Genomic DNA, 26,986 nt, shown 5'->3' with positions numbered 1-26,986 from the left:
AAGTGGCAACATTACTGCAGCTGAGACCTCAAACAGGAGGAGAAAGTGACGATTGGGATTTACTAAAATGGAAAATGAATCACTTTTAGGATTAAACTTTTGCACAGAATGTACTATTTGCAAAATAATACTTTTCTGCTTGCCGGGTTGGCACTGGCTCATGAAATGTTTTAGCTCGTGTGGCTAGACAGAATAAAAATCTCATCGTCGCATTCGGGAGTAGTTAGCCACGGCATTGCATGTTTTTGTAGGGTGCGCAATTAATATTAATGCCCCACAGAAATCACTTACTTTACTCCATATATTTGCCGATACCATTCCTAGTCAATTGTCTTGAAAGCTAGGAACGTTTCCAAACTACTAAGATTTTGTCTGAAGGTTTGTGTCACAATCAAATATTTTGTCCGCCATGTCATCCTTTGTTACTTTTTCATCACGAGAGGAGTGTAATTCATAGGGTTATTTTTTTTTTTTTTAATCCAGAAAATGACACAATATTCACGTTTCATCCAGTCTAGGATTGTAACAGAAGTGCTAACATAAGAACAACGCTAACCCGCATGCCCCCACCAATGGATGTTAACAATGCGTCATTGGCTTGACAAGCGAGGTTGTGATTATACTGGAACCAATCATGTGCGTGACTGGCCGTATGGAGGATTGTGGGATTATTGCGTGCAAATTGCTGGACGGACTTTTTTTTCCATGCAGACATTTATGCTGTGTAGCTAGGTTCTCCCATTGCATTGCGTTGACAAGACAAATTGGCTGCTCACCAATGTGGTCAGTGTGGGAAATATTTACATTGCCAATCCTTGTTCCACCTCGCCAAGTGACACTGTCAGTCCATCAAAACGAATCACTTGTGTTTTTTTTTTTTTTTGTTTGTTTTTTTTTAATTCAGGTCTTGTATTTAATTACATTAGATTGTGTAGTAGGCAGTAAAAATAAGGCCAAAGTTAATCAAGTCTATCTTGAGTGTACAGTAAACATGACTTTCTTCTGGATCTACTCATCCTTGTTTTCCTGTCTGCTTATATCAATTTACTCTTTCAACATCCTTTTGTGTACTCTTTCCTACAGGTTCTTCTCTCTGGGCTTATCGGTGTTGTGTCATGGAAGAGGCCACTCTCACTGGTGGTGAGTATTATCAGAACGCCTCCGTGCTGCACTGCTAATCTGACAGAGTGATTCACAAGAGAGAGCCTTTTATTATGAAGCTTTACTTGTGGTCAGATAGTGTCGACGAAGGAGGAGAAAAAAACTCAGTATGAAAGTGGGAATTGTATATAAGAAACTGCTGAAGCTATAATTGGACAAGGAAAAAAAAACAGGCAATATCAAGGTGATTTTGCAAGATACAATAAATATAAAAATGTAACAGTTAAAATTTATGAGAACCATGTGTCAATCAATGAATATGTTTTATTTTACGTCAATTACTAAATCGTTTTATAGCGCAATTATAAAACTGGCAGAAAATAGAAAATCTATCAGATCCAGGAATCAAACACATAAGGGCGTTTACTTTCGTTCCCAGTGCAAATCTAACACAAAGCACAGTCTGACTGTGCGCGTCTTATTAAATGGCATATGTGTCATTTTGTGCCACTACGGGTTGGAACCAAGCCGACTCCTGGCCAATTATAACGCCATCCCTCATTTGCATTAAAATCAGAGCAGTAGGTGGTTGATATTGCAGAAACGGAAATAGAATCACTGGCGGCCGTGCATGAAAAAACTCAGTGTTGCTCAATCTGACCCTTAATTCATAAATATTACCTAATATATATTATATTACAAATTCAATTGTTATATTATTATTTTGAAAACTTGATAAGCTAAAATAAGAATAAAGGAAAATTTATAACCAGTGCAAAACATGTAGTATGTATGTTTTGACCAGCGGAAGCAAGGAAAATAAGAATGCAGGTTGAGATGCCAAAAATTTGGTGACAGAGCAGAAAAAGATTAGTTATGGAAAGTCTGAAACTTTGAGAAAGAAGGGAAGTGCTCAAAACGCAAACACACAGTCTCTTCTCAAAGTAATTGAACGGTAAAGTCATTTGATTTTGTTGCATGCTGGAGATGTTAGGGTTTCCCAGCAAAAGATAAATGTCACACAAAAGTTCAGAAATTCAGCTTTTATTTCAAAACCATTTGTTTGGCAATTTCCAGACAAATGCAACAAGATAATGGCCCAAAACACACGGCCAGCAAAACAAAGGACTTCATCATGGGGCAAAATTGCAAGTTCTTCATCGGACCTTAACCCAATTTTAGCATGCTTAAAAGGTGATCTGTAACTAAACTAAAAACCAGCAGACCTGCTAAAGACGATACGCAAAGGATTCACCCTCACCAAAAAGAACAACAAATAAGAGAGGCTTGTGTGAGAGCTTGGGGAAAAAAATTACAAAATAAGAATTAAGTATTCAATGTAAAACACAAGAAATCCAAATGGTGAAAGTTTTCTCATATTTTGTTTTTGAATGTCTATGGCCAAAATATGTAAACAGGCCTCATCAATCCAAAACTTTTAAAGGTGAAAATTTGGGATGTACAGATCATTAATCTGTCAGTTGACATACTTTGAAAAAAACTCTCCTGTATATTTGTCATTTCTGTAAATCTTTTCATCGTAGTGCTATAGTCGATTATTTTTTGTTTTTAAAAAGTGCTGTAAAGCTTCAAGCCTCTCAGCCGACTCTATTTCATGCTCTCTTAATGCCATAAATAATCTCATCTCATTTCTGCGGCTTTAGCACATTGTCTTGAACCTCCTCGTATCTGTATCTCCTGCTCTGCTCACTCTCCCTCATCCTCCTTCTCTCTCTCTTTCTCCCACACGCTCTCTCTTGCTCTCTCTGCAGATTGCCAGTCTCGCTCCCTTTAGTTTTATCACCCAGCTGAGCGGATCCTCTCCTCTCACATTTCTGTCTCCCTTCCCCCAGCTTTCCTTTGCCTTTGTGTAACGTTAGACCAGAGAAGAGATTTGATTCGTAGCAGCTCTCTAAGATCAAAGAAAATATCCCGTCATTTTGATAGTAGAGTAGAAAATTTCAGTCCTCATACTGCAGTGGCAACGCAGCTAAATCCTTTTGTTTTTGTTCCTTAAAAAGCATGACCAATTTTCCAGAATAGGAATAATATGTCTTTCCTTGGTTCTAAAAGGTAATATGTTAATATTCTGCTCTGACGGGCAGGATTTGATTGGTAAGTGTGACTTTTTAAAGCCTTGCACCGTTGCGCCTCAAGACTGTGGGCGAGTTGACATGCTCAACTGCAAAACAGCAATTCGTCCCTATAATTCCTCTAAAAGTAAAGAGTTTTAAAGTATGGAACATGGTTAATTTATGTGAACATTAAAACACATCAAAATTTGAGAACAGTCAAAACGACTCCTCTGGTATTTCTAGTTAAAGAAAACTCCAGAAAATTATTATAATTTAAATTGTTCCCCAGGTTTGTGTTGTTTGTTTGGTGACTGTCTACAGTCCTCAAGCAGCCAAGGGTTAATCTATATCCCATGTTGGGCAATTTTTTTGTTTTTCCATGCCCTTCTCGGGGTCAAAATTAGGGTATGTGGTTAATATTTGTCAACTGTAGGAATGTGAAACCCTTTGAGACTTTTCCTTGATTAAGGGTTACATACATAAATTTGACTTGACTTTACTATGCGGGAAGAGCTGCATGCCTCAACACATTGTGCAAATGGCCTGCTGGCCTGCATCGAGCACTTTCATTCATTTTTCTGGCCAATCAGAAAGACTGAATGTAGTAAGTCGCACACGTAGAGTGTCGAAGGTTCAGCACATGTGTAATAAAACATGGGTAGTGATGATAAAAATAGAACCAGAAAAAGAAAAACAATAATAAGTAAATAAATACTGCACCAAGAAAATGCTTTGGAATCAGTCAAGCGACGTGGATGATCAGTACTTCTCCCGCTGCCACAGTTTTATGTTTGGGTATAGGGTCATGAAACTTTTTGAAAATTGTCAAAATTTTATGTTTTGGTGACCATCCCCATATCATCCAAAATAACATTTGTCATGTTTTATTTAGCTCAAACAACCTGGGGTCAAACTGACCCCAAAGAATACCTATGTGGAAATGATCTTGAAAACATATCCTGCTCATTTTATATTTACCCAGTTGTTGACATTAAATTAAGAATGACATGAAATGTGAAGAAAAAAAAATATGTGTTAAACTGAGCCCAATAACAATAGTAGGATGAAAATAAGATCATCTGATCATTTGTATAGTAATGTGTCTTAACATAACTAATGACACGAGCAAAGCTTTAATTGTTTAACACTTTAAACTTGCTTGAGCTAGTGAGCTGAAGCTTCTGCCAGCTGGCCTTGGACATGAAGTGGGACTCACCCTGGGCTGGTCGCCAGCTACAGTAGTTGCAGCACTGATATAATAATATACAGAATAATATATTCATTGTTTTTGCAATGGAAATGTAATATTAGATTTGGCTAACGCGTGACACTAATGTGGACAAGCAATATTTTTAGTATGTATTATATATATTTATTGAACCGATCATTAGTATAGTATTCAATCCACCTATTTTCTATACTGCTTATTTTGATCCTGGTCAATAGGAGCTGGAGACTATTCAAGATGATTTGGGGCAAAAGTGTGGGTTGGAATGGTCACCACCAGTCAGTCACAGCACACACAGAGACAGACAAGCATTCTCAGAACTAAACCCATGTTACCTACACCGACAAGTGTTTCTTTGTCCAATAAAGAGTTAAGGAAATAAATTGAAGTCATGGCCGCAGTTGCCTTCCTCTGGAGTGCATCCATCAAGTGAGTTACAAAAATGCATCTCAAAGGCCACGAGTGTCCAACCTTCTAAATGCCTACTGGGGCTGCATTTTGCATCTTGTTTGCTTCCCAGCTCATCTCACAGGAAATGAGATGCGGCTGAATGTTTCCAAATCGCCGCATTCTTTTTTGATTCACGTAGTCCCTACTGTGTTCGGTTTTGTGTCTTTGACGTGCGGCTGCTCACTGCATCCATTGACTTTCAAAGCGACAGATACGACCTGGGTTGGGCTAAACTAACAAAGAATGTCTTGCTCTCTTGTCACTGTTTCTGCAGACTTTGAGAATTGGCTCGAGAACGAGATATCGAAGTGATGTTCACATTGTTACGATTCTCATTACCTTAAGCAAGCATTCACTCGCATTTGCACTCGTTCAAACTGAACCCAACCTGTCTATGTGGAAATCAGGTGAATGAAGCGCTACAACATCAGCGTCTTCCTTTATTGATATACAGGAGTTCTTTATTTTTTACCTCCTTTACTAAATCTTTTTTACATTTCTTCTCAGATAACCATGGCAGGTATTTCTACCAGGGGAAGTGGCTAATAAAACAGTAACGGATGATAGGGACTGCTGAAAAGGTTTGACAGAAATGGGCTGAGAATTATTGCTTGAGGTACATCAAATTCTTTGGCCAATTTCTGTTGAAACATTTTCTGGTTTCCAATCCCGTTTCATAACCAACCAACTTTTGTTGGCCGTGGGTGAAATTACCTGCTATTACCTGTTGGCTGAAAAGAATCACTGTAAAGAAATAAATTATTTAAGAAGGTGAACATTTAAGAACTTTGTATCACTCTTGCAACATTGTACACCCATGTCCAATGGCAAAACGGGACTACAGATTTCACCTGACAGACTTTTTAGTATTAATTGAAAGGTAAAAATGACATTTCCTGTGTTGTGGTTTACTGGCCTGACTTCAGTTCGGGATGTGCTGTAAGTGTGGATGGTTTTCTGTCTGTGGATTTGGGTACTTTCATGGGATCAGAATGTAGGCTGCCTTTCGTCCAAAGTCATGCTGAGATCGGCACCGGCTCCCCACAACCCTGAACAAGATAAGCTCTAAAGAAGCCAATGAAGTAAAGATCAAAGCTTGAAAGTAACTCGCATGCATTCAATAAATACACACACAATGCTCTCAGAACCGATGAGATGGTGGGACACAGGCGGGAGGGGAGGCTCAAAGATGAAGAGAAGTGGCTGACCTCGTCCCTTCATGTAAGATGCCAAAATACTCAAAAGTGTTCAACAAACACACAAATAAACATTGCAGCACAGAAAATGTAAAGTAAACGAGAATATTATTGCATGGAAAGACTACACCAGTTGTGACCAGAGTGGCTTCAGTTTCCCCCCAGTGACGCTATTAATGGTTGTCTGTCTCGAGATGTGCCCCATGATTGACTGGCTTTCGCCCAAAGTCATCCGGCACAGGCTACAAAAGTTTCAGTTGTACAGAAAATGAGATAATAATGAAAACCTTCATTGATATTTCCTCATAAGGGCAAAATACATCAATGAAAAAAATGACTATAGGCCTATCACCATCACTAATTTTTCAAATAATGTTTTTGATGACACTTAAAAATAAGGGCTGCAACTAATGATTATTTCAAGAATCGTTAAGTTGTCAATTGTTTTTACATGAAACTGAATAAAAAGTAAAAGACACAAATATAAATAATGAATAACATACTCATTTATCTATTTCAATTTCTGTGTTGTTTGGAATGTCTTCAAGAAGCTACTAAGTATTATTCCCTTCTGAGTAACGGAAGCTGTTCACTCTTTCAATTCTTTACTGATGCTATTGTTGAAAGGAACACACATCACCGTTGGTTTGCTTTACTTTACTTTAAACACAGACGTGCAAATTGTTTGCCCTCATTAATAGTTACCATACAAAAACTTGACTTGTGATGACTACTGCAGTCTGACTATTTCAGCAACATTTTATAATTAATGGTCACAGATTTTTGGCCCTGGACGTGACGTTCATCTAATAAAATGGGCAAAACGAGACTTGCACAAATAGAAACTCAGAAACTCACTAAATCATGATAAATGGTAAAAAAATAATATCATAAATGGATGGTTCTCATTTATCAGAGTGCGTAGAGCAGTTTCAAAATGTGTTTGTAAGGCTGAAATTTAGAATGTGCATTAATAGAAAAAAAAAGTATTTATCAAACATGCGGACACCTGTCACACGTATACCAATAAGTAATTTGTTGTTCCAAACTGCCACGCTCGCGCGCATCTAGCCTAATATGAATTGACAAACGCCTCTTATTGACCATATATAATACCAGCAATCCCTTCAAGAAATCTAAAAGCCCTGCAAAGAGGGCAGTAAGAGATTATTCAATGTTGTGGTCTATACCTTTGTGTCAAATTGGAGCACTTGGTAATTGGGTACCAAGCGCTTAGCTCTCAAGTAGACCCTCATTTTTATTTCAAATTCATATTTTTGCAGTTCAACAGCTTCACTAGTACCTTAATACAAATATATTCAGTTGAAAAACTGGTACAAATGACCAAAAATGTACAAATGCCAAACAATGGCAGTCATGTTCGCAAATTACATGCCTTCACCTGAGATTTCAATCCTGCTGACTCGCACAAGTATACTAAAAAATATATAAAATATACATATTGATCTATTTGATTTAACACCCATAACCAAACATAAATAAAACAAAAAAACAAAATTAAAAACGTTTTTTAAAAAAATGTTAGCACAGTATTTTGTAGGTAACCCATTGAACTAGCGGTTCAACTTATTAAATTATGGAGTAAGTACAGTAGTACCTCATCCAAGGTAGCTCGTACACACAAAAGAGAACGAACGAATCTAGGTGGACTATACGTACTGAGAATCACCCCAATGTAATTTGCTCATGATTCCTATCGCTCATGCAGATTCATATGAAATGGTTCATTAAGATTAATGCAGAGACACTTTTACTCCCAACTGCAACAAAATAATGTACGTAAAACATAATAGACACTTTGCTTCACACACTCCTGCTTCTCATAACAAAATTCCATTTGCTATGGGTTATGTTTTTTTCTTAAAAGCTTTGTGGTCACAACAGCACACACACGCACACACACACACACAATTCTATTGCCAAAGATGTAGTTAATGCTGCACACAGCACAATGAAATTCTAATCATCATCAAAGACTTTCCATAAAGGACCATATTTCTGAAGGAGACCTGGTGTGATGGCAGCGCGGGAGTTTATGAGATTCTGTCTGTGTGTCATCCCACGACCCTGACAAACCATAAACATTACAGTACAGGATGGATACACAGTAAAATGTGAGCGTGGAAGACCGTCCAGTGACCGATAAACATGAGAAAACAGACATTTCCTGCTGTGAAATAAAAGTTTACAATGAAACATCCGAACTGCACAACAATTTAAATGACAGTGCAGTCTTTGAAAGTGTTGTCATGATTAAATCATTCCAAACATTATCCGACCAATTAAAGGCCAGTTTGACAGCTATGGGTAGACTCTTCTTGCTCTCTTTGTGACAGGAACGGATTAGTTTGAGTGTGTTTGCAGTCCCACACTGAAGCTGGGCCAGTGTCAGCTAAAAGTGGACCAACTTATTGCTTGGGGCCCCTGGTCGCCCCAGTGGTGGTCTCAGAATGGCAAGACTGACTTCCCTTGTGCGTCTTAAAACATTTTGTCATTCTCTTTCTCTCTCGTGCTATGCCATTGGAATTGGCTCATTTCTTCCAATCCGCTTTTTGTTGAATGGCTTTTTATGTTATTATTTTATTGTTATAGCTGCATGTTTGTGAAAGTCTGATTTATCTCCATGTACACCATTCTGTATACAACAATGATGTTTTTATAAGTGCTCTATCAATAAAGTTGGTTGAATTATATTAATCACAAAGTAAACTAGCATCTAACTCAGGGGTGGGCAAACTTTTTGATTGGCGGGCCACAATGGGTTCTAAAATTTGACAGAGGGGGTGGACCAGTAGCAGATGGATGGAGTTTTTTCGTAACCGCACCTCATTGGAGAAAATAAATGCATTTAATTTTAAATGAAAGTGAACAAAAGCATTACAACAATATATATGTCTTAGAAAAAACACATTATTTAGAAAATAAATTATTAACAAGGTTTATTCATTTAATTTTTTTCAAGCTCGGCGGGCCGGATTAAAACGTTTAACGGGCCGCATGTGGCCCCCGGGCCATAGTTTGCTCACGCCTGCTAACTAATACAAAACCAAAATATCTCAATATGTACGTTCCAATAATTCTTTCTTTTGTTATAGAATATCTGTATTTGCTCATTCATTCACAATGAAAGCATTCCCCTCACCCCTGAGTTATTCTCTTGAACATTCAGACAAAAATTGAACCGCACTCTACAGAGTTACCGCTCGAATAACGTTGAAATTACCATAGATGGGCACTTTGCCCTATTTTGCCATTCCGCCCGTGTCCTCCGTCCTTACACTTCCGTCCTTTTAGAGCAATTCTGTTCTTGCATTTAAAACTTTGCTCCTCCGTCCTCCGCTCCCAAAAAATGGGTCCCGGACGGACGGACGGCTGTTCCGGCCCATCTCTGGAAATTACAACCGACTTGCAGAATGGTAAAAGCTAGAAAGAGCTCCGATATTTTTGTGGGTAAAGTGTCTCCCAATGTTTTATGAACACAAATCAGATGATAGTCAAATTAGCTTTAACACCCACTGTGGGCACAATAGTGGTGATAATGTTACTCATGAGCCGCACTTAAGAAATAACAGAAAGGTTAAAAAAATAGTGGAGACATGCTGTTTTCCTTTTTTTCCCCTAAATCCTTTGTTTGTGTTTTCTTAATAATCATGCCATTATTAATTAATAACACAGGAGTTGTTTATTTTCTCTAATATAATGACGAAAATATCAAATTAATTTTAAACACACAGTGGTTGATGATTTGACTAATCTGTTTTGAGAGTGTGACCATTACCGTAGCCTTTTTCAGAAATGTAATTTGGTGAAACACAAACAGAAAATAATTTCATTTTGTCTCTTTACAAAGACACACACAAGTTCTGCAATGCAAATAAAAAAAAAGCTCGTTAGTAAGCCATTATTTTCCTACAAAGGTCATAACGAATGAACTGCCTAATGTATTCATCTGCAGTTTGGAGTTGAGTTGAGTTAAATGTACAGATGCAAAAGTGCAAATTCCTCATTAGTAGACACAGCAACAAAATAAAAAATGTTCAAAGATGTTCGTTCCAGCAAATGAAATAAATAAAAGGCTGAACACAACCTGCCCATGTTATCTTTTTAAACCAATTAATCTGAATAGGAGATTTTGCAACTTGAGTTTTGCAAGTTCAGAATCAGAAATCCCTTTATTGTCATTGTACAATGTGCAATGAGAGTTGATGCTCCTCTGTAGAACAACACAATGACTGTTGGTTAATATAAAGGTGAAGACCACAATTTACTTTGTTTATGCATCGAGCATCTGTCTTTACATTTTTAACCGGATTGAAGTATTTTCAATCATTAATCGGTAGCCATCGGTAAAGTGCAAAGTCTGTTTTGTATATTGACAAAATGCCATAACTATGCTTTATATGCAATATGATGTCCTCTGGCAACTGCATAGGTGCCATAGCAACCCTTTAATTTTTTTTTTGGTTCAAGCAGTTTTCAAAAGACATTTAAAATGAATAGAATGGCCAGGTAATTCTACACAAATATTCAATATTCAATATTTATTGCCCATAAACTGACAACGGGAAGTTTAGTATCTTTTTTTAAATAAAAATAATCATTTCAATATAAATTTCAATTAACACATTGAACTCTCAATATTAGATACAGGAAGTAATAATTCATTCGGCAAATCATCAGGCAGGATCCAGTCATGTGAATCTGATCGCAGCCGAGCGAATGTTTCAAATGGCCACCGTGGAGAGCAATTCTCTTCCCCCATGAGCCACATGGATTACGAGGAAAGTTTAACTTACTACGTTAGGCGAGAAAGTCATATAACGTGACAGCCAGGAAAGAAACACAGGATGTTCGGTATTTGCTGATCATTCAGTTTACACGCTTGAAGTCTGCATCATAACTATTGTACATTTGCAACTATATCACATGTAATATGTATCGCACAATTTTGGAAACTGCCCTGTCAAAAGATTGTGGCTGCATTGGTTGTCATTAAAATCAGATATGTAGACACTAGACCAGGGGAGTTAAACACCAGTCCTCGAGGGCCGCTGTCCTGCAAGGTTTCCATCTCTCTCGGCTGCAACACACCTGATTCAAATGAACAGGATACTTATCAGGCTTCTCGGAGCTTGCTGATGAGCTGATCATTTGAATCAGTTATGTTGCAGCCGAGAAAGACCCCTGCACTTGACACTGTATTTTTCAAACCGTTTGTGTTAAGGACTGTCCTGTGAAAGCTTCTTGATGCTCAATCCTCGCACCTCGATGTGCGTTTAAGACAATACAGGGCTTCCAACGGTTGCGATTACCCACAATGAATTGCCAGCGGACATGTTGGTTGGCAAGCGCCGCTAACATAAAGCGTTGTAAGATTTCTTCCGTTTTCCGAAAATCATCACAAACTAAGGATTTAACATTTTACTGCTAGCTGCTGCCATGGTTACAAAGTACAAAGATCAGTGTTGGTTAGCTTCTGGAGAGAGCTTCACAATTAAACGCAAATGTGCTGCTGTTGATGTTAATAAACATCATACAAGAAGTTAAGTATATAACCTGCTGGACTGCTTCCTGTCTGTTGATTGGAGGTTTATAATTTACCAACATATCGGTGCTAATTTTGATTAGCATGTCGATGACCAAAATGCAAGTCCTCCTATCTGACTGGTGCGTCAAATCCAGGTCATGAAAGTAAACTCTGCCACCTTTGGTCTTTAGCCACAGGTGCTTCTACTCAAGAGCTCGTTTACCTGCCGGTTGAGTAGAAGCACCTGTGGCTAAAGACAAACTGTTGCATGGTTTACCTTTTGGACCTGAATTTGACACTTATGTCCGATAAAAGGATTTGCGTTCGGAGCACTCTATCGAGATTTGAAACGATCCTTATTATGGCGGCATGAGAGCAACTTTCAGGTCACGTTCAATGTTTTGATGAGTGAGGAGTGACGTTTTAATTAAAAGAAATGAGATGAGGCATTTTGTGTGGCGCCAGTTTGTGTCAGGATTACACAGTATACTAACTCATTACATTTAACGCGCAATAACAATAACGTTTCAACTATGCGAAAAATAATTAGTTAGATTAGTCCATCAATGAAAAAAAAAACAATGTGTTACCAAATGTCATTTGTTTAAATTATATTATTACCAACACTGCAGATGAAAAAAAATACAACCTCGAATAACAATAATAAAGTGAAATGTAGCAGACAGGCTTTCATTACAGGTGTTTATGGTCATATTCATGAGCTCTGCTGTCACTTGGTTTTATTATTCGCTTTCACTAGCTTGGTGTCATAGGGAGACATGTACTGAATGGGGGAAATTGAAGCATTCGAGGCGGATTTCAGCAGTTTGTATTCTTTTCTTAACTGAAAGAGCGCTCTGCGGTCACTTGTCATAAACCAGGGAATTGTGGTCTGCACACAGTTATATCAAGCATATTTCACACTCTAATGAATTGACTAGAACAGCCAGCAAGCATGCCTGCTTGCTGCTATCCCTGTGGCTGCGTGTGTGATGACCACTGTAGTCTATACAGCAGACTATTAAGTTCATCTAGCCAGACATCCATGCATCAGCGAGTATTCATATGCTTATTCCGTGCACGGTTGCTGCAGCAGGGTGAGCCATCTTACATGCCACTGGTGCTGCTGGTTTGTAATGCATGTGTTCTCTAAGGGAATTCATAAAAATGTCATATTCAGTATGATCCACGAGAAAATTATTCATGAAATCACCATGAAAGAGTGAGTTTGCAGTTTTAGAACCGCTAGCAAAAATTTTGCCGCACTTCACAATTTCTCTAACAAATTGCACACAGCTCATGCACCAATTCTCCTGTGGTTATTTATAATGGTACACGATTATGGTCGGTCACAAAGAACAGTATAAAAATTCAACAAAACAGCAGTGTGAGCAATACTTTGTAATAGTTAGCATTAGCACTGTAAACAAGCTGGCATTAGCCACGGCTGCTACAATTCTCCAAATGGGCTAAATGCCTATGGTTTGGCATGTGTAGAAGTACCAGTAGTGGGCGGTTATGTATATTTTTAGGTGAAAATTATTTTATATTTTTAAACCACAATGGCCGAAGGAGGGAAAAGTGTGGATTTTATTGCACATATACTTGCACGACCATTTTGAAGTCCGACACTTCAAGACAAGCTCGCTGTGGTGAGCCAAGGTGGTCCAACATTGTGTGTCTTTATATTATTTCTCCAGCCGTGGTGTCATAAATGATGTGTTATCAGGGCTATTTTTTTCAAGTCAGATTAAGTAGGACTTCACTGAAGGCCGAGGTGTGAGTATAAAGTATAAAGTAAAGCCATGGCATAGGGGCAAATGGATGCCCTGATTGTGCCCAGTGCAAGGTTTACAGCTCGTGTCACATTAAAAGAAAATTTATATTCAGTAGCCCAAATCATCATCAAACCAGGATCTTTTGGTTACCTATTAATGAGCAGGACTCCAGAATACTACACAAATGCAACGGTTCTTGCGTCCACAATGCAAACTCAGTTAACTGTTTTGATTCCTTCAGGGGCTGAATAAATGAGCACTTGGGCACAGTTTGGGGATTTTGTGTGGACCAGAGCAATAAAGCAACTCCAAGCCACTCGCATTGCAGTTGAGTGTAATGGTTGCCAATGATCTACAAGAACTTTAAATTAACCTCTCACTTGACTAATATGCACTCCGCTCACAAGTAAAGAAATGCCAAGCTGTTAATTCCAGTGTGTACAAGAGTGTGAGCATTTGTAAAACCATTTTGCATTCAAAATCAGGCTTGCATGGGTTTTCACCAGTCACAACGAACATTCAGTGATTTCTCTAGTTCCTTTTTAAAAGATGGCATTAGCTGCACTTTTTTTTCAGATTGCTTTTGGTACACCATACGTGGGGATGTTGTCCTGGCAATATTCTGCCCATCTGAAAGATGCTCATTTATCCGACTTTACTTTATTGTCATTGATGTCGGTGTAAAATGACACCTTGTCCGCCCTTGTTTGCTGCATACTATGTAAAAAGCAAAGGCAGCTGATAAACTAATCTTATGGCTCGAATTGTGGCACGGTGCACGACTGGTTAGCATGATGGCCTCACAGCTCAGAAGTGTTCCCTTTGTGTGCCCTGCGATTGGCTGGCAACCAGTCCGGGATGTACCCTGCCTACTGCCCGAAAACAGATGGGATAGGCTCCAGCACCCCCGTGACCCTTGTGACGATAAGTGGCTTAGAAAATGGATGAATGGGTTCTAATTTAGCTTTCTGTGCAGGAGCTCAAAGAAAAAGTGGCTTCTAAATTATGTTTATGTGTGAATGTGAATTTGTGAATGGATGAATGGATGAAGGGACTCACCCAAAATGATAACACTTTAACGAGTACGACAAAAAGCTCAGTCATACAATTAGCGTAAAGTTATTGTAGACCGAAAAATGTTTTCTTTCAATCTGCTGTTTGGAATGTATTGTCACGATGTTTTGTTCCTTTGCACATTTATTTAAAAAAAAAAAAAAAAAAAAGAGAGAGTTGGTTTTACATTCAACATTTAAAAATAAATAACGGGCACAAACACAAATGACGATTGACCAAAGGCTGTCCCAAAAAAGCCAAACAGAACCCAGCATCAGTAGAAGGTCTAATATGTTTCAAGTGAAGACCCCCCAAAAAATAATTTTAAAAAGTATTGTTTTGGCCATTACATTTCGTGACAGCAGCATTGAACCCTGAAAACACACTTATACATTCATCAAAATTGCACATATTTGTTTCCACTCCAAAATTAAAGACCTACCGTACCTGTTATGTGATGACTCTCATTCTTATATCATTGGAGAAAAAGTAGTTTGGCGTGTAGTTGTAGTGCTTCTTTACCAATATCATTGTTACAGTTAAAACGTACCGTGGAACTTTCACTGAGCTTTTTTCTTTAATGCCCGATACACACAAACTTGATGAAGCCTGCTCAGATGAGAGGCAAAAATCTTCTAAGACATCAGAACAGTCTAGTTGCGATGGAAGATTCAATGCCCCGAGAATTTGGGGAAATTGAGTTAATAATACACAAAGACTGGGTAGTAAACAACTGGACTACACTGCTCTTTGTAACACCATGAGGGTTGACAACAGCAGCAGGCATTGCCTCTTATTATTCTGTTTTGTCCAACAAAGTTGATTGTTGAAATTGATTTCCTTTTAAAACTATTTTAAATCGATTAATTTGTTTTTACGTTCCATAGATGATGATTGATCCCATTTTCCTACTACTTTTTTTTTTTTATCTAAAGTGATCAAAGTTGATGTGCACTAACTCTTAATGTTCAGAAAGAGGAATCATCTGATGATTCATCTCTAGCGAAAACAAATTGACTGTGCTGAACGATTTCCCGTCAGTGAACATGGATTTGTCCTGATTAGGAAGCGAGTTAAAAACCAATTTCTGTCTGCTGTCTGTTCCATTCCGCTTCAAGTGACAAAGGTTTTCTGACAGCATCATTTATGTCTCAAAGTGTGGACTAGAGTATTCAAAATAGTTCAGCCTTGGTGGAAATCTGTGTTGTGCATACTGGTTTTGTCGTTACGTATTGAGCATTACATTATTGCGACAAATCTAATAGGGGCCTTGGATTTTTGCACAGCACTGTATGCTGTTGTATCTTGTTAAATATTTTATTTAAAAAAAACACACTTGTCAAATAAAGTAGTCGTGTTGTGCAGAAATGTTTTTCGCATGAAAAAAAAGAGGAAAAAAAAGACTGTTTTGTTGTGTTTGTTGTTTTGTCTCCGATCTACCAGACTGAGAAAAAGAGCATGCAAGCTGGAACTGAGAATATTTGGTCCGGGTCTTTTCTTGCTCACAGCTTGCCTGGTGCCTCTGGTTAGTTTGTATTAGCATGGACTCTTCTCACTGCTCCTTACACCAAACCATTTCTTCTTCATATTGAGACTCTGCCAATAGACTGTCAAATCGGAATAGGACTGTAATAGAAATAAAAAGAATGAGGAGGTTCTCTGTGGTGGGCACATTCCTCCAAAGGAAACAATGTAGATAGAAAAGTGCATTATGGATCGTAACAAAAGTTTCTCTTTCTCTAAACCTGTGGTAATCTAAACTCTATGATGTATTGTATACTTGAAAATCTGATTTCTTGACTTTACCTTACCAAATTCATGCAACTTATCGAGTCCTCACAGTCTCACAAAAACTAGACATCCTGTTGTTTACTGCGTAACTCTTCAGCAAACATCAACAACTAACAACATAGCAACATGTTTTGGCAGCAATGCAATCAAACTGTGCGTGTCTGTGCAGGTGATTTTCTCTCCAAAACTGAAATGCGGTGGTTGGGTTAAATCAATTATCTGATAATTTACGAAAAAGCCAGATTTAATGGAGGAAAATGAGTACCATTTGAAACGATGATGCATTGTTTAGTACACATTGGTGACTTGTGTTAATAATATCTTGGGAGATCTTTACGTAACACATTTTGCCCATGCGAGTCAATTTCTGCTTATGCAATGTCAAGGACTGCGTGCGCCTCTCGACCGTCCTGATTTTAAAGGGAATGAGGGGAGCCGCTTCAATTGGCTGGGAGTCAGCTATGTTACATCCTACAATGGCGCAGATTTGCACAAACGCCCTTCTCCACCTGTGCGAGTCCAGGAGAATACCAAAAGAAACAAAACTCCACCCATGCACACGAGTTAGAGTTCGCTTTGTATTAGACTTGTGTTGGGCACAAAAATAGGGCCCTAACTATCTTTTATTTGTAGTGTATGAATTTTGCAGTGTATTTGTAGTGCATGTCACTCTATGTCGTGCTTGGTGTGCATACAAGTCACAACACGGGCATGTTGTGTTCACATTAGAAGATGCACTGCAAAAAAAAAAAAATCTTATTTGGGCATCACGACTTAGCCTTAACGTAGCCTGAGTCTGTATTAGCTGTTTCTGAAATTTTGTGTTCATACTCGTCGTCCAGAAAATCTAGGGAAGACCTTGAACGGAAACCACGCTGCCACACTACACAATCACTGACCAGATTAGTTCAAATTTTTTCTGGTTGTAGCAATCTAATTTCAAGCCGCAGTTTGATCTTCCCATAATCACAAGACTGTAACTCGTGAATTAAAGTTCAATATTTGAAGGACGTCGCTTAATTCAAGTCTTTTCAGAGTCTTCCAAAGTGTCTCTTATCACACACCCTCCATTAATCTCATATTGAATGAACAATGGCAACCTTCAATTATGGGTTATTATATTTTCAGTGATGAGAGTCTAATTGATGGGTGCACAAATTCAGGTTGATAAATTTGCAGTTACACTCAGAACATTATCAATATCAAATGTAAATGCATTGCTTTATAATCATGAGGGCGGTGGAAAAATCCCATTTTGACTCGTGTTTACAAGAAAGCAACATAAACCATGCGTAAATGTTGGTTTGTCAGGGAACAGCTTTTGAACTAGTAAATGTCGATTTCCTAATTGCAGTCGTAATCGGGATTGAATTGAATGTTTTATACTTCTACTTTGTGCTTGAATTCAAAGATTGAGACAAAGCTGAAGCACAACTTTCTTGAATGTGATATTTAAAATGGATACATTTCAATTCTGGCAGGAAAACATGCCAATATCCTTGTTTCACTTACACAATACTAGATTGTTCTCCAATGCTATTGCATCTTGTCTTGGTACATAATCAAATGTTTTCCAAATGAATAAATAATAATAAAGTAAAAAATAACAGTGAAAGAATCTTGATGTGAACATATGAGAAATCATCCCTACATGTGGCAAATAATCCCCACATTGAAGGGGATGAAGGAATCCCAATGTCTTCCCCTCTAATTCACTCCCTTGCAGAACACACATGATCATCAGTGATTCCTTATTGCTATGCATCTTCACAAATATCTGTTTTGAGTTTCAAATGACAGGAAATAACAGATAAGGAATTGGACCAAAGTAAGGTATGAGAGGTGCTTCCCTGAAAGCAAAGAGTAACAGAGCAAGGCTGAGTGAATGCAAACCTTTTTGGCTCACTATAATGCTTCGTGAAGGATGTCCTCCCCTGAGACACAATAAGCAGGAAATGTGGCCCCATATTAATTAGAATATGAATTAGCTAGACCTCTTTATCTGACAGCTCCAAAAAGCAAGAGCAGCATGATCTAGGCAGCACTAGAAAATGGCCCAGCAAACATCTTACATTACATTAACTTAAAAAAAATATTTGCAATAAACTGTTCTATGCACCTCCACTATTCTTAACATGGCATTCTGCTTAAAGGGACACTTGCCTGATCTTCACATTGCCACTTATATAATAGGTTTTCATGTAAAAATGACATTAGTACCTAAAAGTACAATGATTTCCAATGGAGAGTTTGTAATTGGTCCCTTTCGGCACTCTCGCAGAGACGTGAAGAGAGTGGAGGGTGCCATGGCGTTTTTCAAGTTGTCCATTATTTCCTAATTTCTCCAAAATGAATAGATAAAAAAGAAATTGATGACTAATTTCAGTTTCCTGATCCAAAAATATATAAACTGAGCTTGTTAGTGAAAAATGGACAATCATTGATTTAATACAGTCAAAATTTGAAATAATCAATTCTACAACATTCCTCAGAAAGTCCCATTGCTGGTGAGGTCTTTCGAAAAGAGACCCACGGGCGACTGATTTGGTCAACAACATGGTGACCTCTGCTGTAGAGAAAGAGCATGCGGGGGCTTGTTATCACAGCAATGGGGGTAAAACAGGGCAGTTGGTGGTCAAAAGACAAAACATTCTGGGAAGCTTACATTGAGGTGTTGTCAAATTGGAGGGGTCAATCATTTCCAGGGGGACAAAGTGAAGCTCAGTCTTGTTACCTTCGATTTGAAGTGCTTATAGACCCAATCAGTGGAAAGTCAGGTTGATGTCGGCCTTTTTTCATCTCCTCAGCACAGAAATGATGGGGGGAATCAAGCAAAGGGAATTTGGTGTGAAAAGGAACGAGCAAACCTCGAGGCACACCACTTAAGACTCAGTAAGAGGGGTCAGATAAATAAGAGTCATCCGATCCGGCGATTCCAGGCAGATGAGGCGGACCAAATAATTTGATGGCTCCAAGTGCAGGAGACGGTAGTAAGATGAGAAGTGTGCACACGTTTTGATTTAATCAAAGTAACATTGAGAGATGTGCAATGCAATGATTGACAATGTCACTATCCTCATTAAATCTCAATTTCATTATTAATGTGAATGAAAATTGCAGAATATTTTAAGTTAATTAATTTTTCAAAGTTTTGCGATTTCCCTGTGGTGCATTATTTTCAACTAAAAATATTTCATTCACGCCTTTTTTTCCCATGACGATAACGAGACAATGACGAGCTAAACGTGGCTCTTTGATGACGAAAACATGACGTGACGTATGTGAATTTTCAGTGACGAGACGAGACAGGATGACATTTTTAGTGAGGAGTCCATCAGACGTTCAAAATTTATGAAATCCTTTCCTATTGCACATGTAATCTGTCGTTCAAAAAAATTGCATAAAATGCATAAAATTTAGTAGTCGATCAGAAAGTCTTTGCTATTAGGTGGACTAGTTTTGAATAGTTTTAACTAAACTAAACTAAAACCTTTTTAAGTTTTTGTCGACTAAATTTACCAAAACTAGACTAATATTTTTTTGGGAGTTTCCGGAGACTAAAACTGGACTCTATCACGAATAGGAATGACTAAATGTGACAAAAACAAATGAGCATTTGCATCCAAAAGACAAAGACTAAATCTAAAATGCATGCCAAAAACAACACTCCTGTGGTGTGGTTCTCAGCTGTCTCATTATAGCATCCTCCCCCTTTCTTGTTTGCACTCTTTAGAGGTCAGTGGCTGATGAAAATGTTGAGAAGGAGAGGCTAATCAACTGTTGACCCTTAGGGTGATAACGTCTTTCACGGTCTGTTCTGTTCGATACGCCTGAGCACTGGCATAGAGATAGACTCCACAAGCTGCCTTACGTACGAGTAGTTCCTTACTTGTTGGGTAATATTTACCTTATATATATATATATATATATACATATACATATATATATATATATATATATATATATATATATATATATATATATATATACATATATATATATATACATATATATATATATATACATATATATGTGCAGTCGGAGACATTTCTTTTTTACCAATTAAAAGTGTGAACCGTTACTTCCAGATGATGTCTTCAACCGCAGGAACTAATCAATCATACCCTGTGGAGATGCAGTCTGACAAACTGTCAACATAACTATAAATCAAAGCCTATACACTCTAAAGATCTTTCCTCTTTCCCGCTCTCTTTCTGTCACTCAACAGCAAAAACACATCTGGGGCCCTATTTTTGTGCCCAGTGCAAGGCTAGCGTGAAGTCCATCTTAACTGTGCACATGGGTGAATTTTTTTTTTTTTTTTGGGTGTTTTGCGAGACTAGCACAAGTGGAAGAAGGCTATTGCGCTGGGAATGCAGACGCAGCTCCTCTCATTTCCTTCAAATTCAGCGCAGAGAGAGCTGAGTGGTCTGCATGGCATGTGGAAGCAGGAATACATTTTCTGTGGGAATTTCTGACTAATCATCCAGAAAAAGAGAATTAGAGCTGACTGATTTTGTAGATGAGTGAAGGCCTCCTTGGTCATCTTCAATGTTGTAGTTCATACAAAAGGTGTTTCATTGGGTTGGGGTCAGGGGGTCAAGTTCTTCCACATCGAACAACATCGGAAGCATGAATGCTCAATGAACTGGGTTGGGAGGATGACTTTAAAAGTGTATTCCGACAGTTATTAGTTGATTGTTAAAAAATGTAGTCAGCAACGTAATCCAAGTAGCATGACAGTATATTTCAGTAATGTACCATACTTACAATCGCTTTGTGATTTTTACAATGCCAAAATAAAACGAACGAAAGAAACCAAATACAAATGTTGTATGATATTTTCTGTCTTATAAATATTTATTCAAGCAATTTAGCCTAGTGTATTTTCAGAGTAAATAGTTTAGTAGGTTTTCAATTTGAAAGCTCTCTAGCTAAATAAAGTTAACTTTAGCTAATATCAGTGGTCTTACGTGCAATTCTTCTTTCAGTATATGCATTTTGACCGCTATTTCACAGCTGGAAGACATCACTTAATTGGACTATATGGTAGTTTAGTTCCACTTATCTGCTTCACACTGTAAAATGTATATATTATTATTTTTTTTGTAAAGAGCGTAAGCTGGCAACTGTTAATAAAATGCATAAATATTTATATATGTTGAATCCCATTTTTTTTTTTTTTTTTTTTTTTTTTTTTTATAAATGTACCTGTTAACTGCAGCAATCATTTGCTGATTAGTGCTTCCGTTACTCCTCAAGCCTAAAGATGAATAATTGCAGTTACTGGTCAATCTCCTTTATTGATATTAATTTTTCCCCCATATTAACATGTACAACATTTGAGTAGGCATGTCTTTGTTTTAATTTACTTGAGCTGCAAAAATACCTGGATTTCAATTGTTCTGCAACAAAGCTTTCCCCCAGAAGGATTAGAGAGTCTATGGAGTTTGTTATGTCTTGGTCAGGGATTCGTCCCTTGGGTTATGCCTCTGGGAGCATGAATCAACACTGACTCTGTTTATTTGAGCTTTAGGTCACTTGACTCCGTTTAGCAGTAATCCTGGTGATTATGTCTGAACACACACGCTCACGCCCCCAGATATATAAATATACACCACGATTCTTAACGGGTTATCGGGTTAAGTTATTAGTTATCTGGAAAACAGTGACAAGCAAGCTGTTGCAGGCGTGGATTTCTGTTTGGAAAGGCAGAGGTTGGGCCACCAGCAGTATCGCATTGTTTTCTTTTGTTTTTTTACTCATTTTTGCTTAGGCTTCAGGTTGTCGATTTAGCCGGTTTATTTGCTTTTAAAATTTTTAGAGTATCCAATTGCATACTGTACGTATTAAATTGTGTTCAAACATCATGAGCTGTCCTTTGAGTATGTTTGGAACAGATGTTGTGGTGATCTGCAGGAGACTGAAGATTAATATATACTGTAGTATCGAAGGAGAGCCAAATCAGAGTGGTGCAATACGTTGCGTTGTAGCGAAACATTGCTCAAGTCTCTCGAGGACAAGAGATAATTGGAAAGAAATGAGCGCTGTCACAGTGCTGCTGCAGACATACTACAGATTTGTTGAGCGTTTTGAGGGCACTGATGTGCTCTTGCTCTTGTTTAAATTGGCAAATCAAAGTCTGACTTTCCTGTGTTAAACTTTGGAAAATTAAAACGCGATGGTCTACGAATGTAAGTTGTGCATTTTCAGTCTGTATGAATCATTCGGAAATACTCATTACATGCTTTATCAGCATGACTCAGATTCATCAAATCTTTAGAACACATCAGAATGATGCATTGCGGTTATATACCACGGCAAACTACCACATTAATAAACTCATGAATAAATCTCTCAGAGCCGTCCATAAAAATGGACATAATTATCTATTTCATTGCAGAAAATACATTACAAGGCCAATAAATATTTATGAAGAACGTGCGCTCCCGAATTTCATACGTTGCAGATATTCATTACAAGTGGATTGAACCTTTTACTCTTTTATTTCACGTTGGAAAGTGAGACTATTCACATTTTATCGCTGACTTTTTCTGATCTACATAAACAGCAAAGATGCATGAGCCAAATGGGCTTTCGGCAAGGAAATCGGTCTTCATTGCAAGATTACAAGTGTCTATTTGTGTTGCAGACTTGTTACTGCCCATTTGTTGACTGTAAATGTTTGTTTAGCATTAATCTGACTTTCTGACGTGATGTTTGATTATAATTCCACTTCAATATGCATCGTAAGTAAGCAGGTTTATACACCATAATTGCATATTTGAATACCTTTAAATCCAAAACATCCTTTGCATCTTGTAAGATGGCTAGATCTCCTGCCAAATATTATATTATACATAGAATTGGACGTGCCAAAACGGAATTATTTTATCTTGTGACAGAATCAAAATGCCACACCTGAACCTTCTACTGTAATCTATGAGTGGGTGTCATGTAGATTAATAGTGATTGTTTTGCAGTGTGTCGTCCTCTGCCATGAGTATTGAATGGCGTGAAGATGACATGCAGTGTAAATCTACCACACACTTCTCACGTGTATTTTCCTATTTGGCATGCCGTGTGCAGCTAAGCTGTAATTAATGACAAGCGGCTAAATGGTGTGATGTGATCTTACATTGTAATGAGAAGGCATTGGAGTGAAGCAATGCATGACAATCATCTTAGGACAAAAAGTATGGCGACCCTCAGGTCACAATGGCCAGGAGAAGGCTGCTCATTTGCATACCATAAGGATTTATTGTGGATTTTTTTTAGCATTGTTTGTATTGATAATTTATTTAGTAACTGTGCAAACATTTGTAAGATATTCCAAGTTTTTATTGTTATTTTTTTTTTTCATAAGGAAGCTGCTATTTTTAACTTGGCCTTATAAACAAAACAGTAACAGCAAATTAACGAAAACATCACAGAAAATCGTAAAAACCCAGTAAAATATTTTGTTGGGTAGTTCTACAGCTTTTAAAAAAAGAAATAAAATGATGTGGCTGTGTTTCATCTTCAGTGGCTCAGTCAAGTTTGAGAAACCTGCATTGTTTTGTGATGGAAGAAGCGTATCCGAACAGATTTTGGCAAGACGTGGGTACACACCCTGCATAGGACAATTTCAATGTGAGTTTCCCTCAATATTTTAATACAGTAAATGACACGAGAGTATGTTGAATTTCTTTGTCCACTGGCTAGCCGCCCTTGCAGGCTTTTTGAATATTTGTATCAGCCACCTGGGAAAGATTAACATGTTTTATTACTTTTATTACTCATGAGCTCCATCTCTTGATACAGTCTAGTACAAACTAGTATTTGTAAATAGACTGACGCATATGTGATGTCTCCATAAATTTCAATGATTTCATTTCTATATACCATTCTAAAATGTAGCCTATTTTGCAATGCCACTGGTCATGGAGATTATTTGTAAAATGATTCACACCCTCAAAGGAATCACCTGGAATATAAAACATAGACGATAGTGTCACATGAAAGGACAGTCCAGTCTCTACGTACCTCTCAATCATAACTGCCAAATTTTTATGCAGACGCATTTTATGTGTTTGTCCTCTAAAGTAAGTTCTAAGTGAAATTATACACAGGCATTAAACATGAAGATGGGCTTAATGTCCTTAACCTTGTCGCCACATCATCCAGAGATTGTAGCCATCAAGCCTTTGTATTATTAACAGAATGCGTCTGCTGAAAAGGGTACTCAATGCAGGGTTGAATTACCAGAAGCCACACAAAAACAGCGATCCATGCAATCCGTAATAAGAGTTATATTTTCTGACCTTTCAGGAGGTACAGAAAGGTCATCAAAACTCATTCCAGATAAAAGAGTCGTGCACTCTGCATTTTCAGACATTGCATATTTTTTTCCAGGGAGCATCTTGTAGCTCTTGTAGCAACTCACCTGCGACCCTGACAATCGCTATAGCTATTAAATGCTTCTTCCCCCACCTCCTTTCCTCGTCCACCTGCTCTTTTTCTCCTTTCTTTTCCTTTTGCGCTTGAGTGCACTCACCAACATGTACATCCATGGACTCCACCTTCTCCGTGAGTCGAAGACATTCTCTGATTCGGCATCTGTTTCTTTCAATAGTGGACCTTTTCCTACATTGGTCACAGTTGTATTTGCAGGTAAAAAAAATGGGCTGCTACAGTTCTTCTTTCACAGAAGTAAAAAAAAGCAAGTCACCGCTTGAGACACTCATAGCTGGGTTGCATTTTTACCATAAACTTTATTCAGTTTGCCCGCTGTCAATTTAAACACTCATTCTGCAACACTTGACCTGTAATCTGAAATACCTGAATTGTAGCTATGCATATTTCTGTCAAAGGGTTTTATATCCATTGGGCTGTCAGCTTGAAAAATAATAAAAGCGTTTGCCCTGTGGAGAGAGAGGCCAAGGGAACGATTGGAATGAAAGTAAATTATACGGCACCAAAGAGCTGAACTGCCAGCTCTATCACCGTTATGAAATAGAAACTGTGTGTGCATGTGTCTGTGTGCTGTGTGTGTAGTTTCTTTTGCATTTTATCTTCTTTTATTGAATCTCTAGAGCAGCGGTACTAATACTGTATGTTTGCCGCTAACCAGTGACATAATTATAACGAAAAGTTGATTTCATTGAAGATCAGTGCAAATGTCCACTGTGGTGGTCAGTTCCAAGTGGGCGATTCAATGCCAAGTACAGGACAGACGAGTCTGAGTGCCTCTCTGACCAATAGCAGATGACATGATGCGTGGCATCTTTCCTTTCTCAGTTTTTCCCTTTTTCTTCCTTCTGTCTGTTGCAGATCACATTCTTTATGTTGTTGTCAGCAGTTTGTGTGATGCTCAACCTGGCAGGCTCCATCCTCTCCTGCCAGAATGCTCAGCTGGTCAACTCACTGGAAGAATGTCAGCTGGTAAGACCGCATGAGTCACTCCAGAGCACACTCCCCAATCTTCTAGACCACTTAATTTGTTCAAGGTCACTCGGAAACTGGAACCGATCCCAACTGACAGAGGGTGAGAGGCGGAGTGCGCTCGGCACTGCTCACCACTCAATCAGACAAGACCGATGTGCAGACGTGCAACAGACAAAGAAAGAGATAGACAGGGCCCATAAAGTCCATTGAGGCCCTAGAAAAGAAATGTGCTTTATTCTTCTTGACAAAAGACTCAATATATGAGATTTGAACCTGGCAAAAAGGTAGAAGTGTTACAGTGCTGGTCTATCACTAAAATTATCTTCCAAAAAAAAACATCATTTCATGTGAAGGATATTGTCCCCTTTTGTATCTCTAATCCAAATTAACAGCACAAGCGCGCTCAAGTGGGCTGCTTTTTGTTGTACGATTTCAAATGGATGAATGGTTCCCATTGGTAAATTGTAAATTTGGGGAGCCATTGCTATTCTAGCTGTTGTCAGGGCAGGGTACATTTTAAAATATAAATTTAATTGAGTGTTGCTCCTAAATCAGATGCCAATTGATGACTCAACCAGCACCCACACCACCAAGTCCACTTTTTTAACAAACACATTTCAATTCCCAACACAAAAAGTACAGTCAAGAAAAACTTTTGCGCTGTGTGTTGTGCAAGGAAGATTGCAATAAACTGTATGTCTGGCATTAAGTATATTAATACTGGCACATTACCAGTATGACAAAGGAGGGCATCGAGCATTTTTTTTCTTCTTGGCATTTACAGTATCTCTTACTCTTAGTAGAAAACGACAGTTCTTTCCCTTCATACTGTTACAATGTTGTTAAAAAAAAAACTCTCAGACCTATCAAGTCGGAAAAAGTTATAACATGTCAAGCCACTGTCTTGTACCCTTCACTACGTTTAAGAATTGAAATTGCAATTGCATATAACACCAAAACACATTGCTTAACTTCCATAGTTCGAGGGCTGCTTTTCTACCAACTCATTTAGACTTCAGCTTACTTCTTCATGTGGATTTCCAGAAATCCTCCCCAAGTCCCGACTGAAATTTGAATGCAGCTCATCTCCTCTCCTCAAATTAATTAACCCATACTTGTTGAGTTCATGTCCTGCTTTCTCTCAATCTGGGACACATTGCAGAGGTGTGCTCGACTGCAATCTCTCCCTGGGTCGCTCTTCATATTTCAGTGTGTCATTTGTTACACGTGTATTCCTTTACAATTGCCCTCTCGATGTAAAACAGCAGCACTTTTTTTTTTTTAACTACACCTAACATACGCATATAAACCACCCCAACTAATAATTGTAGACCACCAAG

The 26,986-nt window shown here is 38.1% G+C and overlaps 1 protein-coding gene across 2 annotated transcripts in view; it reads left to right on the top strand.

The window, feature by feature from the left end:
• The window catches only part of entrep2 (endosomal transmembrane epsin interactor 2), a 78,395-nt gene that overhangs the window by 38,522 nt on the left and 12,887 nt on the right, over window positions 1–26,986 (top strand). For both annotated transcript variants that reach the window (XM_088297350.1, XM_088297349.1), the window contains exons 2-3: window positions 1,084–1,140; window positions 25,533–25,643. In XM_088297350.1, coding sequence (XP_088153476.1) covers window positions 1,084–1,140; window positions 25,533–25,643 — 168 coding nt within the window. The remainder of the gene's footprint in view (window positions 1–1,083; window positions 1,141–25,532; window positions 25,644–26,986) is intronic.

Source organism: Idiotropiscis lumnitzeri, chromosome 5, assembly GCF_059441095.1.
Source record: "Idiotropiscis lumnitzeri isolate Australia: NSW breed Sydney's pygmy pipehorse chromosome 5, RoL_Ilum_1.0, whole genome shotgun sequence".
In the NCBI taxonomy this organism is placed as follows: Eukaryota; Metazoa; Chordata; class Actinopteri; order Syngnathiformes; family Syngnathidae; genus Idiotropiscis; species Idiotropiscis lumnitzeri.
The sequence above is the reverse complement of the archived record's forward strand: the minus strand, read 5'-3'. Positions and strand labels throughout refer to the sequence as shown.